Source organism: Daucus carota, chromosome 8, assembly GCF_001625215.2.
Source record: "Daucus carota subsp. sativus chromosome 8, DH1 v3.0, whole genome shotgun sequence".
In the NCBI taxonomy this organism is placed as follows: Eukaryota; Viridiplantae; Streptophyta; class Magnoliopsida; order Apiales; family Apiaceae; genus Daucus; species Daucus carota.
Window position 1 is genome coordinate 5,018,308 of NC_030388.2, and position 17,334 is coordinate 5,035,641.

At 32.8% G+C, this 17,334-nt stretch overlaps 1 protein-coding gene across 1 annotated transcript; it reads left to right on the forward strand.

Annotated features, from left to right (window-relative positions):
- The first annotated feature begins 2,318 nt into the window (after window positions 1-2,318).
- LOC108200035 (wall-associated receptor kinase-like 8) lies at window positions 2,319-16,541 on the forward strand. The gene is made up of 4 exons (XM_017368094.2): window positions 2,319-3,115; window positions 13,647-13,906; window positions 14,052-14,222; window positions 15,124-16,541. Exons 1-4 carry the CDS (start codon window positions 2,502-2,504, stop codon window positions 16,320-16,322), a joined length of 2,244 nt encoding a protein of 747 aa, XP_017223583.1. The 5' UTR covers window positions 2,319-2,501; the 3' UTR covers window positions 16,323-16,541.
- Window positions 16,542-17,334: the final 793 nt, after the last annotated feature.

Sequence of the window (17,334 nt, forward strand, 5' to 3'; positions counted from 1 at the left end):
GTAAGTATCAATTAAACTAATCTAATCGGACCCGGTTTTCGGATAAACATGAAAATTGGATACTTTAATAAATATTGAGGGTTCAGAGACCCAGATACACGTACTCTAATAGAAACTAATATTATAATTAAAATATCTTGGATAACGAAAAAATCTAGGTTTCATATATCGAGACATCATATAATATTTTAATAGTCGTAAAACTGAGCCGGAACTCGTATATATAAATTCGTACTCGGGATCAAAAAATTTATCACACCAAAAGTGTTCGAAATATTCAAATTAAGCTAGAAATCACATTTCCTATAACTTCCGGATACCAGAAATGCTAAAACTGTTACGGTTGATGGATTTTCGAACACTCGAAATAATTAATAATTAATTTAACAATTATCAAATAAAAATATTCATAAAATCATATAAAAATCATCAAATCCTTTGAAAAGTATTCAAACAATAAATGACTTATTATGAGAATATAAAAATTAAAACTCACAACTCTAATACACATAAACATCAATTATGTGAAATCATTTAAAACATAAATTCACAGCAAATTAATATATACATATAATATTTATAAATTACTATAAGTAATTATACAAAAAATTAACACGTAACACTTAACCACGTAACAATTATACTCATATAACAATCATCTTGATTTCAGAAACAAATATATGAACTTCAGATTTGAAAAGACAATCATATATCGATAACAGAATAACCAAGAATTTAAATATAAAATTTTGAAAAACATTTTAAAATGGAATAAAATATTTCCTTTATTTTTAAGAAAATCCTTTTTATAATAATAAACAAAGTTTGAAAAGTACGGGTCATTACATCCGTCGTCGTTTTTCGAAAGGTTTTCAACTTCTAGGATAGTTTTGAATATGATTTTCTTATCAAAATATTGTGATTTCTGGTCCCAAAATTCTTAGAATTTAGAATAAGGCAACATACTGTAATTTCACTTTGTTTCGAGATTTCTTAAATTAGTTTTTTCGGATCGTGTTTTAGTGTTTAAATCCCATAATTATATAGTTTTGTCTCATAATTTTGTGAAGTGAAACTTTTAACCATTTTTAATTTATTGAAAATTGCTATAAATTTAATTTATCGCTAAAACAAATTATACACAATCTAATTGTAGAAGATGGGTACGATACCTTAGCGAACATTCGGTGGCTCGATTCGCTATGACAGAAGCTGTATAATATGCTACGAGATATGTTTTTCCCTACCAGTGTCTTCAATCAGAAATAGATACTGGGATTCATATGCCAAATTCAGGTTTGCCTCAGAATGAGGCTCTTCAACATCTCTTAGATAATTTTAATGCGGTTCCTCTAAAGTTGAAATAGTAAATTTCTTTCACGATATCCAGCACTCGAGATAGTAAGGGATTGTTACCAAAGAAGATATATATTAAACATTTGTCCAAAGTAGAGTGTGAGAAAACACTAGCAAGTTCAAAATTCATAAACACTCAAGTGCCGAAAAATCTATAGTTGTGTATTTATGAAAATATCACAAATTATTTCTTTTTGAATATAATTATCTCGAATGGAAGAATAATCTACCTGAAATTTTAAATATCTTGTATATTACATTATCATTTAATAATTGTTGTGATTAATTATACAAGACGATCGAATATGTTTGTATTGTATTCAACCTCCTCTACGTACGATCAATCTTGACTAGCTAGTATAAAATAACACTAAATTAGCCACCAACATAACCACCAGAGCCTTCATCAAAATGGTCTCCACAATGAATTTCGGTTGTGAAAAAATGAGTCCCCCTTTTAATAATACACAAACATATGAAATATTAATAAATAACAAAACCTATGATAATACACATAATTAAATAACCAACAACTATCACAAATCAAACTTTTTCTCTTCTACAAATCAAACTTTTTCTCTTCTACAACAGTATTTTTAGACATCCAAAACTTAAGAAAATCAAACTTCAGGGAGGTGGTATGAAACATGGGTTTGAAAAAACATTTTTTTCGCCTTTTATTTTTTTCCTTGTTTATATAATTATATCTAAATTGTTAATAATAAAATTAATTAATTAAAAATATTTAAAAAATATAAAATAAAGAATATTTTTAATTAATTACAGTTAATTATGATAAAATATTTTAAATCAATTCTATTTATTCCACCACTCAACAAAATAATATCATAAATTATACATCAACCTCGTATGATGGTAACAGGATTCTTAAGTCCAATCACATACCCCTCTCTAATCCAACGATGCCTTGTAGACTTGTAGTGATCATCTCTTAAATTGACTGGGTGAAGTCCCTACCGTTGACCGGAGGACTTTTGAATATTCTCATACAGAACACTTGGTCATGAACTCTGCGGAATCAAAACTTTACAAGATAATGGAAATCTAAATATACTCGAGCCTACTTAAACTTCCCCATATTTTCGAGCATACACTACATTCTGAGGGCAAAGTTGTGGATACAGATGATGCTTCTCATGTTATTGTTCCTAAAAGCAGCGTTGGCACAAAATTCGTCGGTGGCAAAGCCTGCAGAATGTCAAGATAGATGCGGTAGCCTTGTAGTTCCTTACCCATTCGGAATCGGAGCAAACTGTTCAGCTGCAGATGCAATGAGAATACATTGCAATACCTCTTTTTATCCACCAAAACCTTTCATCCAGACTCGAACACTAGTAAAGGGCATTTTGAAGCCGGGTCCATTCGATCAGCTGGAGGTACTGGAAATATTAATCGAGGCAGGCACTATTCGCGTCAGACATCCAATAACCAGAGAGTGTTCTAGTACAAGTAATCGCAGTCCAGGTATTTATTTAAATGATCCCTTTTCATACTCGAACACTGAAAATCGATTCACTGCCATGGCTTGCAACAATCTTGCTTTACTAGACACCCTACTGATAAAAAATAGTGGAGGCTGTGTATCAATGTGCCAGCAACGTTCACAGAAAGAAGACAATAACAGTTGTCTTGGGGTAAATTGTTGCCAAATAAAATTCCTGCCATACTTGCATTATCTCTCGCCGTCTTTTTCCGGTCTGGGAAGTAATTTATCAGCCAATTGCAGCGAAGGGCCAAGGTAACACACGTGTGCCACTCCTACAATTAAATTTAGTTTTCTTTTCTTTTTAATTTAAAAAAAAATAAATAATTTTTATTGATACAAATTACAAGTATAAGTATATCTGATATATACTATACATATGCATTATTTAAAAGGTATTGTTTAAATCAAAATAATATAGTAGAGCTGTCAAATAATGACCAGGTTGAACTAAATTATTACTCCCTCCTCCCCCTGGATACTATACATTGGGGGACCGGTAAGCGACACGCACTTTAATACTCGTGTAAAGTATAGCTGTGTAATTTATTTTTAAAAAATTTTCCTTTTCTAAATTAAAGTATGGATGTTATATTTTTATTCAGGAAAAATCTTAAAATTAAGTTACAAAAGTATATTCTATAGGAATATTGAAATGCGTGTCGAGCAGTTGGAAAAAAACATACAAAATTAAATGGGACAGAGCAAATATTAACAGTATCTAACATTACAATTAAGTAATATATACAAATTTTAAGAGACCTAAAAATTGTACTTGACAAACTCTGCGAAGAAAAGTATTAGATATCAATAAATTTCTGTGATTCAGATTATCCAGGACCAAAACCAAGATGTAATTTTATCTAATATTTGTCCTTTCACCTCATAGGTATGATCTCAAACAACAATCAAAATGTTCCTCATAAACGAATCTCTTGTTTTATTAAGAGTAGATAACTACAAGATTGAAGCTTATAATCTAGTTAAAGATGTGCTACACATAAATTATTTGTTCTCCAGGCCAAAAGGATATTTGTGTCAAATAATAATTATTTTGATAATCAAGGGTTAAAAGATTAACAGATTCCAAATTAAAGAGGTAGTCTCTAACAGAATTGGTGTCCATTTTCCCTCTATTCTTTTTGGGATGGAATATTTTAGTGCGACGAATTCTCGACGGTTGTCGGTCGTTCATAGGGTGACAGTTTTATGATTGAATGTTGTAAACTAGCAGAGAGAGAAAGAGAGAGAGAGGACAAAGAAGACTATCATTCTATTATGAAAACTGAACTTGTATTTACAAAGAAGGTAGCTATGACTTATATACAACTGAGAGGAATGTTCTAAACTGCATCATGTACAACAAAATTCTGTCATGAAATGCCAGACTGACACATTCTACATGAGGCTATGCATCGTGTTGTTGTGCAACTAGTTTAGTGTGGTCCCCTACAACTTGCTTTGATACTCCCTTAGTATCTGTAACATCCCCCCTCAAGTTGGGAGGCTGAAATAGATTGCAGACACCCAACTTGTAACACAAAAGCTGTAAAGATGCTGAGCACAACGCCTTAGTGAAAATATCTGCAGGTTGGGCTGTTGTAGGGATGTATGTAGGCTGAATCATGCCAAGTTTAAGCTTTTCCCGAACAAAGTGACAGTAAAGTTCAATGTGTTTGGTGCGCTCATGAAAGACAAAGTTGTGAGCAATATGCAAGGCTGACTTGCTATCACAGTATAGGGAAACAGGTGTGAGCTTGTGGATGCCAAAAGCTTTGAACAGACCAAGAAGCCAAGTTATTTCACAGCATATCAGCCAAGCTACGATATTCAGCTTCTGCTGAAGATCTTGAAATGGTATGCTGCTTTTTACATTTCCAAGGAATGAGGGGAGGGCCAAGCATAATACTATAACCAGTTAAGGAGAGGCGAGACTCTTTATCACCTGCCTAATCAGAGTCGCAGAAAGCAGTAAGTTGAAGTGAGCGTGCAAATGACATTAAGAGTCCCTAACCTGGAAAGCCTCTTAGGTATCTAACAACCTTGTATGCTGCAACCAAGTGATCATGCTTGGGAGAGGCTAGGAACTGAGACAACACCTGAACAACATAGGATATATCAGGGCGTGTAATAGTGAGGTAGATAAGATGACCCACTAGCTTGCGATAGGATGAGGCATCAGAGTCAGATAAGAAAGCACTATTGTTATCCTGCAAGGAGTGATTCTGTTCCATAGGAATTTTGGAGGGGTTAGCCTGAAGAAGGCCAGTGTCAGTGTGTTAGTAAGGATGTCCAGAGTGTACTTTCTCTGATGCAAATATATTCCTTTAGCAGAACGAGCTACTTCAATACCAAGGAAATACTTCAAGGGGCCCAAATCCTTGATTTGAAATTGAGTGGCCAAGTATGTTTTGATCAAAGATGAACTGTTACCAGTCACAAGTATGTCATCTACATACACTAGGACAACAACAAACTGGTGCTTGTTATGATATGTTAAAAAGCTGTTGTCTGAGTGAGACTGAACAAACCCGTACTTTAACAGAGCTTTAGAGAATTTCTCAAACCAACATCTCGGAGCTTGACGAAGACCATATAGAGATTTGCGTAATCGACAAACAAATTGATTAGGATCATGAATAGAGGCAGTAGAGAGGACTGAGCTGAGTTGTAAGTAGCCAGGTGGCAGTTTCATGTAGATTTCTTCATTAATATCCCCGTGCAAAAACGCATGGGTCACGTCAAGTTGAGAGATGGACCAGTCTTATGTAGCAGCCACAACAATGAACAATCTAACTGTAGTCATCTTTGTTACAGGAGCAAAGGTGTAAAAATAATCAAGGCCATATGTCTGTGTGAATCCTTTGGCCACCAATCGGGCTTTGTAGCATTCAACACTTCTATTTGGATTGTAATTGACTTTAAACAGCCATTTGCAATCCACAATGTGCTTATCAGGTGGTTTGGGAACAATGTCCCAGGTATGATTGTTTTCCAGAGCATTAATCTCAAGTTTCATGGCATTTAACTAGTTAGTGCCTAAAGAAGCCCGCTTGTAAGTAGTGGGAATTGGAATGGAAACAGTAGCAACCAAAAAACATTTGTATGCGGAAGAAAAATTGTCATATGACATGTATGACTACAAAGGACAAGAAGTTTGAGTACCTGAGACCATGTGAGAGAAGATATGAGCAGATTGAGTGATCATAGAAGATGAAAGTCTTGTATAATCCTTAAGGTGGGCAGGAGCTCTTCTTTTTCTGACATGTTTAGATACAGCAATGGGAGGTGTGGTACTGGGGGGGGGGGTATTGTGAGGTGGTTGAGGTAGGATTATAGGTTCTTTTGCAGTATCAGAAGCTGGTGTGTGCAGCACTGGTGGAGGTGTTGGTATAGCTAGAGTGCTCATGAAAGGGGTAAACAGTTTCAACAAACTGAACATTTCTTGTGACAAAGCACTTCCTACTCTGAAGATCAATAACTCTATATCCTTTTTGATTGAAGGGGTATCCAATAAAATCACACTTGATTGCTCTGGTATTGAATTTATCAGGAATATCACTGTCATTGGATATATAACAGAGACATCCAAAAGCTTTGAGGTGATGATATTTAGGTGACTTTTGAAACAGAAGCTCATATGGAGACTTGAAGCCAAGAGTTTTATAGGGAAGGAGATTAATAATGTGAGCAACAGTTAGTACACAGTTACCCCAATAACTAATAGACAGTTTAGATTGAAACTTGAGTGCTCTTGCAACATTTAAAAGATGCACGTGTTTTCTTTCAACTAGACCATTCTGCTGTGGGGTTCTAGGACAACTGTTCTGGTGGATTATACCCAAGGCAAGAAGATGATTCTGTAAATCTTTGTTTACAATTTTTGTGCCATTGTCAGATCTTAAGACTTTAACAGTTGTTTTGAACTGGTTATTAACATAAGACAGAAAGTGTTTGAGTATGGGAGAAACTTGAGTCTTATCATTCAAAAGAAACAACCAAGTACATTTTGAAAGGTCCTCTACAATGGTTAGAAAATGATGACATTTACCATGAGTAGGGTACTTATAGGGTCCCCAAACATCATAGTGAATGAGATCAAACACGGACACACTACAAGACTCACTTCTAGGAAATGGTAGCTTATACTGCTTAGCTTGATGAATATCACACTCATAAGTCATCTTAGGTAAATGCTGAAAACTAGATATACTACTAAGTACATGATGAGAAGGATGTACTAATCTATAATGCCAGATATGGTGTTCTGTATCGTAGGAGGCAACAACAATAGTAATGGGAGAGTAAGAGGACTGGAGCTTCAAAGTATTCAGTCTGTACAGGCCATCTTCTAGATCACCAATCTGCCTCTTCTTCTGAGTAACATGGTCCTGCATAAGGCACTTAGTAGCAGTGAATTGAAGCAAGCAGTTATTATCAACATTGAATTTGGCAACTGAGATTAGATTGCACTTCAAATGAGGAACATATAAAGCATGCTTCAAGACTAGATTGCAAGGAAGGATAATGTCACTAACATGAGTGACATTACCATTAGGTAATTGAAGCTGAGACTACATTGGTTGAATATTGCTTATGATGGACATATGTGTTGTGATATGATGTGTGGCACTTGAATCAATGATCCAAGTGGTGCTAACAGGAGTAGTTTCTGTAGAATTAATCATAACAGCTGAATGTGAAGTAAAAGCAGGAGACATACTGATACCTGCCATATGTGTGTTTGCTGGAGTGGCATTTATTTGTGCTGCAGTATTTGCCTGAATCCGAGGAGCATTGACCTGAGATTGCTCTGTGGTAGTACCAGTATTTGAGGCCTGCATACGTGCCTGAAGCATGTTGAGGAGATGATCACACTGCTGATCAGTGAAATTAGGCATAGCACCTGCTGTAGTGGGCTGTAGTGGACTGGACATTGGTAGTTGAAGGTTTCTTGTTGTTAAGATTGCGTGGCTTAGGCTTTGGCTGTCCATGAAGCCTGTGCCACTCAGGGTAGCCATGGAGACAGAAACACTTGTCTTTAGAGTTTCCAGACAACTTACAATATTCACAAGTCATAGAGACATCTGGAGCCTTCTTATAAGTCTTTGTTTTACCAGAATTGTATTGCTGCAACTTAACATTCATAGCAACATTTTCAGGCACTAGTGGAGACACCTGGTTAGCACAGTCTCGCTGATTTTCTTCTTGAAGCAAAATTGCATAAGCATTGGCAAGATCAGGTAGAGGATTCATTAGGAGAATTTGGCCTCTTGTAGTGGTGAACTGATCATTTAATCTCATGAGGAATTGGCTCAGTTTTGTGATATGTTCATAATGATCAGGTTTCACAAAAGTATCACAGTTACATCGAGGAATACGAGAAACATTATCAAGTTCATCAATAAGACCTCTGAACGTATTGAAATGGGCAGTTATAAATCTGTTACCTTGAGACAGTGATTTTAGCTCTTTTCGAAGATGAAATAGACGAGGAACATTAGACTGTATGTAGCGAGCTGCTAAATCATCCCAGATCTGTTTGGCTGTGGTCATGTAAACCACACTTTTCCTAGTTTCTGAAGAAATAGAGTCGAGAAGCCATGAAGCGGTTTTAGAACCATCTAATTATTCTTTACAGTATTTAGGGTACAAGTACACTACTTCCGTAAACTTTGCTTCATTATTATTTAGTTCAGTTTTAGTTTAGGTTTATTTTGTAAAATGAAATTTCATCAATAAGAATTCAATATAAATAAGAATAAGGAGTCTTTATGTCGCGTTACTGGGGACTCGTTTCAAAAAAATTCGCCGCTTGGGAGCTTTATTACCTTTCATGATAAATTGGATAAACTAAGAAAAAACAAAAAAAAAGCTATTGAATTAACTGAACAAGTAGATACAAAAGGAATTCAAGTACCAATTTCAGGACGTATCGACGGAAAAGAAATTACGCGTGTCGAATGGATCAGAGAGGGCAGGGTTCCCCTTCAAACCATTCGAGCTAAAATAGATTATTGTTCTTATACAGTTCGAACTATGTATGGAGTTTTAGGCATTTTTATGATCCTTCGATAAAATCCACAAAGCTATCATCTGAGCATTAGCTGCTGGTTTCACTTGAGAACCATCAATAAACCCTAACTTGAGTTTAGAGGAGGGAGCGATCTTAATACATCGACTCCAGGTACTGTAGTTTTGATCTGTGAGCACTTCATTTACAAGAAAAATGCCAGGATGATTTGAAGAACTTAAGTAGTGAGGATGATTAATATCAATAACCGGTGCAGTCGCCATGGAAGCTGTATTTGAAGCGGAGCTAGCTAGTACTGCTGCATATGAGTACATGAACAAAGAAGATAATGATTATTTGGATGTGGTGAGCTAGATTCAATACTTACCTCGCTCTGATACCATGACAGTTTTATGATTGAATGCTGTAAACTAGCAGAGAGAGTGAGATTGAGAGAGAGAGAGATGACAAAGAAGACTATCATTCTATTATGAAAACTAAACTTGTATTTACATAGAAGGTAGCTATGACTTATATAAAACTGAGAGGAATATAGAGTGCATCATGTACAACAGAATTCTATTATGATATGCCAGACTGTCACATTTTATATGAGGCTATGCATGTTGCTGCTATGCTGCTACTTTAGTGTGGTCCCTGCAACTTGCTTTGATACTCCACATAGGGTATTAGCGACACACTTATCTGCCATCGCCGAAATCAGTCATTGTTGATCAAATTTAGCGACCAAGGGATCATTTGTTTACATATTAATGGGGATGAATAAATATGAATGGAGTGATACTGTTTGTCATATTTCTTGAATATTAGCTGGTACGAGAGAATGATTCTGAATAGTTGCTAACTTGGTAACGTAGGATTTGAAGGCCGGAGCTCAGACAACATATTTTTATAATTACACTGTTTTTAGGACTTTCATCTTGTTTTACTATCGGTAGAAACATACACAATTCTGGAACATATGCTTGTACTTATATCTCTTTTACTCTTACCTTTTAAGTATATTAAATTAGTTTTGATTTTATTATTACACCCGTATAGATTTTCATGTAATGTTATATTTATTGATTAATTTATATTATAGCTATTTTTTTTTTTTTTGAAAGATATATTATAGCTAGTTAAAACAGTTTTTTTATTTAATAATATTATATTAAATAACAATTTTATTACAAATCAAAAATAAAAATTAATATCATTCAAATGTTTTTTTTCAAATGAAATTATTCATTCAACTTTGAGATAAATAATTCACTCAGATCATTCAGATATAATCATTCATCAATTTTTCACTTAGCGGTCGCTCGTGGCTTGCCCTTGTGATTTTTTGCACCTAGTAACTTTGACCTTGTTTAACTGGAAGTAATTCAACACTATAATATTGATACACTTTCTATCTTTCTATTTGATTTTATAACTTTTATTTCAAATTATGTAACTTACACTTCCCACGCATTCTAATTTACGGTGAATTACCATAATCTATGTCTTTTTAGTGGGTTAGGGTTTTGATACTTTTTATTTAAATTTTTATTTTCACGCTTTCTATATTCATATTATTATAATAGAGCGAGGTTCAAATTAGAATTCATATTAAGTTAGAACTTAGAACTCATATAAAATCATTAGATTATTGTTAAATCAATGGTCATGATCAAATACCGCATTTAATATTAGTTATTTAATATTTTTTTTTACCTAATTGTAGGTAATTAATGAATGCATTAATTATATGTATTAAAATTTAATATTACATTCAAATCATATTACTTGTTATTATCTTTCTAATGTTCTGCAGCAGTATTTCCAATGTGCTGCAACAATATCAGTATAATTATTAAATAATATTGTTTTTAGTATATTATTTGTTTTGACAGTTGAGGGTTTGTGCCGACTGTATTATATTCAAGTTAATGAAAAAAAATGTTGTCATTTAATTAAAGTTCTAAGGTTCTAAGACTAAGAGGTTCTACGTAGAATCCAACCCTAATATATATAAAAAAAATTGTATATAATTATTCATATATATTTATTAATTTTAATTTAATCTTACTTAATATTTTGTGTCATATTTTTTATTTATAAATTATCTGTATCATATATTATTTCAAATGTATATAAATATTTGTATTATGAATTAATTCAAACTTGGTTTTAAAATTTCCAACGAAGTTATTAGTGTAGTCCTTGATTTTTTCCGAGGAATTTCAACTGACTTACTCAAAACATCTCCAGTGTAGAAGCTAAAACTCTTATCTAGAATATGGTTACCTAAAAATTTATTGAACCTCCTAAGGATTCAAGAACATAATTAGCTAAAAATCTATAATCATTATCTATATTTAAAATATTATTTTTAATTAATTTTAATTAAATATATACTCAATTATAAATTTAACTAATTTTGTTCTATATTGGTGAAAATAAAATGATATATTTGATAATAATATAATAACATTTTTATATTTATGATAATATTTTTAAGTAAATATTTCAAATTAAATTTAAATAATTTTTTTTGAAACTTAAAATTAAATAACTATTGATCCTCCGTTGGTATTAGTTATAACAATTAGTTATATTTAAAATATTTAAAATATAGTTATATTTGTTATTAATTTTAAATATACAATTAAATTTTTTGACAAAATTTATTATATATTAGTAAAAGTAATATTATTCTATTTAATAAAAAAATATTTAATAATAATATTATAACAATTTTATATTTATGTTAATATTTTAAATTAGAAATAAACAGTGATCATGATTAAAACATATTTTACTATTTGAAAATTTTCAAAAATTTATTTAACAATAAATTAACATTTATATCCTTAATAATATTATAATATTATGCATTTAAAGAGTGCCTTCAATTTTTTAAATTAAATTTTTAAAAAATGATTTAAGATATTATATTATATGTTTTAAATAAAAATAAAAATTAAAAAAAGTTTTGGGTTAGATCACGGAGGAGATATTTTAAGTTGAAGATAGGTGGATTGGTTTAGATGAAGACGGGAGGAGTACCATTTTTTAGCTAGATAAAATTATAAATAACAGGAACATCCGATGCTCTATTGTTTAGATATCAGGTATAACATATTATACTTAACAGGTGTATAACATTGGAGATAAGGTTATAAGATGATCCGGGTGATCCACCTCGGTACCCCTTTGCTCTGAAATTATTTTATTCGGATATAAACTGATCTCGGATATTTGAGATTCAAATATGAACCGGATATGATCCGGTATCGTATTTTTTATTTTTTAATCGGGTAGTTTATGATCGAACGAATATGAGGCGGATATGATACACTAACATCAAATATCATTATTATTTCAATTGTTCAAATAATTATCATTTAGTTTAAGTAAACATCTATACTATCTATACTATACTATAAAAAACCAACATGGGTATAATTTGTAGTTATACAAAATTTTAGTTTGGTATTCTCTCTTGGTAGTCTCCTCCAAAACTAAAAGTCGTACATGTAGATATCTATTAAAGAGTTTCATATACTAAAAACACTCCTTATGTATATTAATATCTTTATAAATATAATTTATAATTAGTTGAAAAAAGGGAAACTACTGTTAATAACATATATTAATATTAAAAAATAGTTATAGATAAATGTATAACTAATTATAAATATACAATTTTGAATATCTTTTGTCTAAAATACATATAAATAATTGGAGATGCTATTTTTTAATTATAACGTATTTTACTCGAAATTTAACTCTAATGTATTCTATTTCATTACAAAGACGAACCATTACGTAACATATGAAGATATGTGAAATATGAAAATTTTGATTATTAATTGAATAATAAACTGTCACATATTAATATCAGAAAAATATTTATAGATAGATAATAAATTGTGAAAGCTAAATTTCCGTTAGTAGATATAATCAGCTGGTTAATATAATTTAATTAAAATTCAATTCATTAATACTAAAATACTAATAAAATGGTGTTAAGATTTAAATTATAATTAACAAATTATGAATTATATATCCGTGCTTTGCACGGGTTAAAGGCTAGTAATATTATAAAGTATAATAACTTTAAATTAAAACTTATAGTTATATGTTGGTATATATCATTTATTAAATATATATGAAGATAATAAGCATGATCACATTAAATAAATCATATTTAATGAAGATATAAACTTAAATAAGTTATTACAAATTTATAAAATGATGACTATTTACTTGCAAATATGATGGTGATAAAATATAATATGTATATGAGACGGAATCTGAGCACCTCTGGAGTGCTGCACCCCATCTTCTACCACTTGATCTACATGCCACTTGATCTACATAAAACATGTGATTCTAAATGATATAACATGTATTTATAGAAATTTCGGGGGGAGGCAGGTCCTGATCCAATGTGGCTCCGCCATCCGGGATCATATATCATATGGGCTTATTTTTTCTGTCAGATTTGAATCGTTTTCAAAACAAATATGAGGCATGTATCATATTTTCGAGCCGGATATGAGCCGAGACACCGGATAATTCGTATCGATTTACAACCCTAATTGGAGAAGCAGTTATTGCAAATTATTGGTAAACCAAAAGCTTTTGTAAGTAAGATTTTTTAATTTTGTTTTTATAAAAGTACATGATTTACATTTTTATAAAGAACAAAAATAAATCCAAAACAAGCCGATGGAGTATATTTTAGTGGCTAAAATCTTTCCTCTGCGCCACTTAATGCAGGTATGCTTTCATTGTTGATCAGCAGTGGTTCGGGGGGTTGAAAGATATCAACAGTGTGAAAAAATTGGAAAAGGTTCCTGTTGTGCTAAATTGGGGATCAGACGATGCCAACTGTAGAAACTTTGGTTTAGAAACATATTCTTATTACACTGCCTCCAATGCCACCTTGTGCGGAAAAAATGCTTTCTGTACAAACAAAAGCTTGTGTTCATGTATAAAAGGATACGAAGGAAATCCTTATTTGCAGGATGGATGTCAAGGTTAGCGATTTTGCAGTAAATTTTATCACTTTCCGAATCGTATACAAGTGATGGACTACAATCATGCAGGCAACGCTATAATGTTGATCATGACCAAAACAACACATTTAATTGTTTATGTTTGATAAGAGTTTTTTTATGTCAGATATCAATGAGTGTAGAAATTCAACTTCAAATTGGTGCACGCAAATTTGTTTCAATATACCAGGAAGCTACAGTTGCTCATGCGCAGATGGGTGGGTCCTAATTGGGAATTTTACCTGTGAAAAGATAGAGGTTCAGCGCAGTGGCAAGGAAGTTGCAGTCATAGTAATAGGTACTTTACCCTCTAATTATTTTGACGGAATTGTTTATGAGTTATGACTGTGTGGTAGAAATACCGGGTGTGATTACACATTGCATAACTTTAACAGTGCTTGAAGAAGAATGTTAAGCTATTCTGTTGCTTGTTCATTTGCAGCTGAGTTTGTCTACGACAGGCTTATAGATCTAATTAAGCATAAGAACGAACTCTAAGGTTGTGAGTTCACTTGGATGTAATGGAATGAGGGGAAAATGGAATGAAAAATTATATAGAAATTATAAGGATAAAAAAGAAAGTTTGAGATAATAGTGACTAAATGTGAATGTATTTAGATTTCTTTTGAGAAAGATAAGAAAACATGATGTATATATGGAATGAGCATTCTTTCCAAAACATGTGGGTTAGAATTATAGTTGAAAATTTCAACTTGAAATAGTAGGAATGCAATGATTGAAGGAATGAAAACTGTATACATTTTCTTTGATCAACACCATTTCAGAGAACAAAATTCATTTTATTCTCACTCCATTCCATTCTCCCTCCGTTCCATTCAATCCAAGTGAACACAACCTAAGATTGTGTTCACTTTGATGAAAATTGGAATTGGCATGATGGGAGAATGTAATGATAATGTTTTCTCAATTGGGATGAATATTTTGGATACAGAGAGAACATGTCACTGTGTTAAAACAGAGAAGATGTTTAGCACCTAAAGTACCTTCTTTTTTCTATTTCTCTCATTTTTCGCTTTTTGATGGAGGGACAGTTATAGTCTCTTTATCTTTGATTCTGTATTTTTATTCTATATATAACACAAATTATGGTATTGGTCACACAATGTTTCGCACATCATTGTGTGATCAATACTCTTGCCAATATAATCTGACTTCTTTAATCATGACTGGTACTGCAGCCTCATGTTCTGGTCTAGGCCTGCTGGTGGCTACTATATTGTGGTTGTACAAAGTAATTAGACAAAGAAGAATACGTAAGCTCAAGGAGAAGTTCTTCAGGAGAAATGGAGGTCTGCTATTACATCAAAAAGTATCTTCAAGCGAAGGTAACGTCGAGACAACAAAATTGTTTACCTCAAGGGAGTTGGATAAGGCAACTGACCAGTATAATGTTGATCGAATAATCGGACAAGGAGGACAAGGTACTGTCTATAAAGGGATGTTGACAGATGGAAGAATTGTAGCAGTGAAAAAATCCAAGATTGATGATGAAAGCAAAATTGAAGACTTCATTAATGAGGTCGTAATTTTGTCACAAATAAACCACAGAAATATAGTAAAGCTATATGGATGCTGCTTGGAAACACAGGTCCCTCTACTCGTTTACGAGTTCATCCCTAACGGAACACTGATGCAGTATATCCATGAGCATAATGAATATTTTCCCCTTACATGGGATGTCCGCAAGCGTGTGGCCACAGAAGTTGCTAGAGCTCTCTACTATTTACACTCTGCTGCATCGATTCCAATATATCATCGAGATATCAAGTCCTCAAATATCCTTCTCGACGACAAATACACAGCAAAAGTGGCAGACTTTGGAACTTCAAGATCAATTTCTATTGATCAAACTCACTTGACTACAAAAGTCCAAGGTACATTCGGTTACTTGGATCCTGAATACTTCCAGTCAAGCCAATTTACTGAAAAAAGCGATGTTTATAGCTTTGGGGTAGTTCTTGTAGAGCTTTTGACAGGACAAAAACCAATCTCAGCAGCTAGACTCGACGATGAAGCACGAAGCTTAGCAACACTTTTTCTATTGGCAATGGAAGAAAATCGTGTATTAGACATTCTTGATTCACGGATTACCAACGAGGATGAGAAGGAAGAGAAGATAGCATTTGCTAACATCGCGTATAGATGCTTGAACCTGAACGGGAGGAAAAGACCAACAATGAAACAAGTTGTAGCTGAGCTAGAGAGCCTTAGCTATACAAATGGATCACCTTCTGCTCAACAAAACTATGAAGAGGTTGAATATATAAAAAGTGAACTATATGGGCCTTGGGAGTCTGATGTTACCTCATCTTCCATGAATTCCACCGTGTTCCACAGTCTCAATGTTGATATACAGCCTCTTATGGCAGAACAGTGATGCCGAGATGCAGAATAGTCTCAATGCTGAAGAGAACTTGTGAGCACAAAAAAAAATTGTGCTGATGTAATAAACTTGGTCTCGTTGGGACAAGCTGTTCATTTTAGAGACCGGATTCGCCTTTGTGTATATTTATTTGTTTGTATGTCCTATAACCAATGAGGAGAAGATTGCTGGACTTGAAGTATTTTTAGCTATTTTTAGTTTTTGTTTTTGGCTCTTTTAGCTGGTTATCAATTATTTGTTGGAAAATATGGGTATAAGTCCCATATTGGTAAATAATATTTTGAGCATTATGTGTGAGATATGATGATATCTTTTTGATAATGGAAATTATTTTTTCCAAGTGGAATTTGGCTCAAATATTATGGCATAAATTAATTTGATTTTGTTTCAGATTAATTGATATGGTGTATATCTTGTTATATTTAATCTGATTCAGTTTCAGATTATATATGGGATATAATAACTTGCAAATATTTATTTGATTCTGTTTCATATTATTTATGGAATAGTGTGGCGTGCAAGTTTTACACCGATTCTGTAATTAATGACGATTAATTATGGAAAAGAGTAGTGCACAAGTCTTTCTTCACCTATAAATACCCATATAGGTTGAAGGGTTTCGAATCATCAAACACATCCTCCTTCTCTCTCTCAATACCACAACCTAAATCTTTCCGGTGATAGTTCTTTTGCTCGATTCAAGCTCGCCGAAGGTGCCGTTCTTGTTAACGACATCGCAATCCGTTTTATCCTGGGAAGCTTTCGTTCCGCACATACGGTGAGAGGGCGAATACGCTTTAAGGAGACAGTTTCGCACTGGACTCGGATTTTCTTCATATCTTCTGTTTAATCTGTCTCCTTCATTCTTCTTCTGGTTCGCACACACAAACACATATATTGGTTTTTTGCACAGATTGTATAACAATCTTAAAGCGTAGTTTATTTTACATATGTGACTAATCCGATCTGTTTGTGTTTTGATTCTACGAAACCGATTTGATGGAGA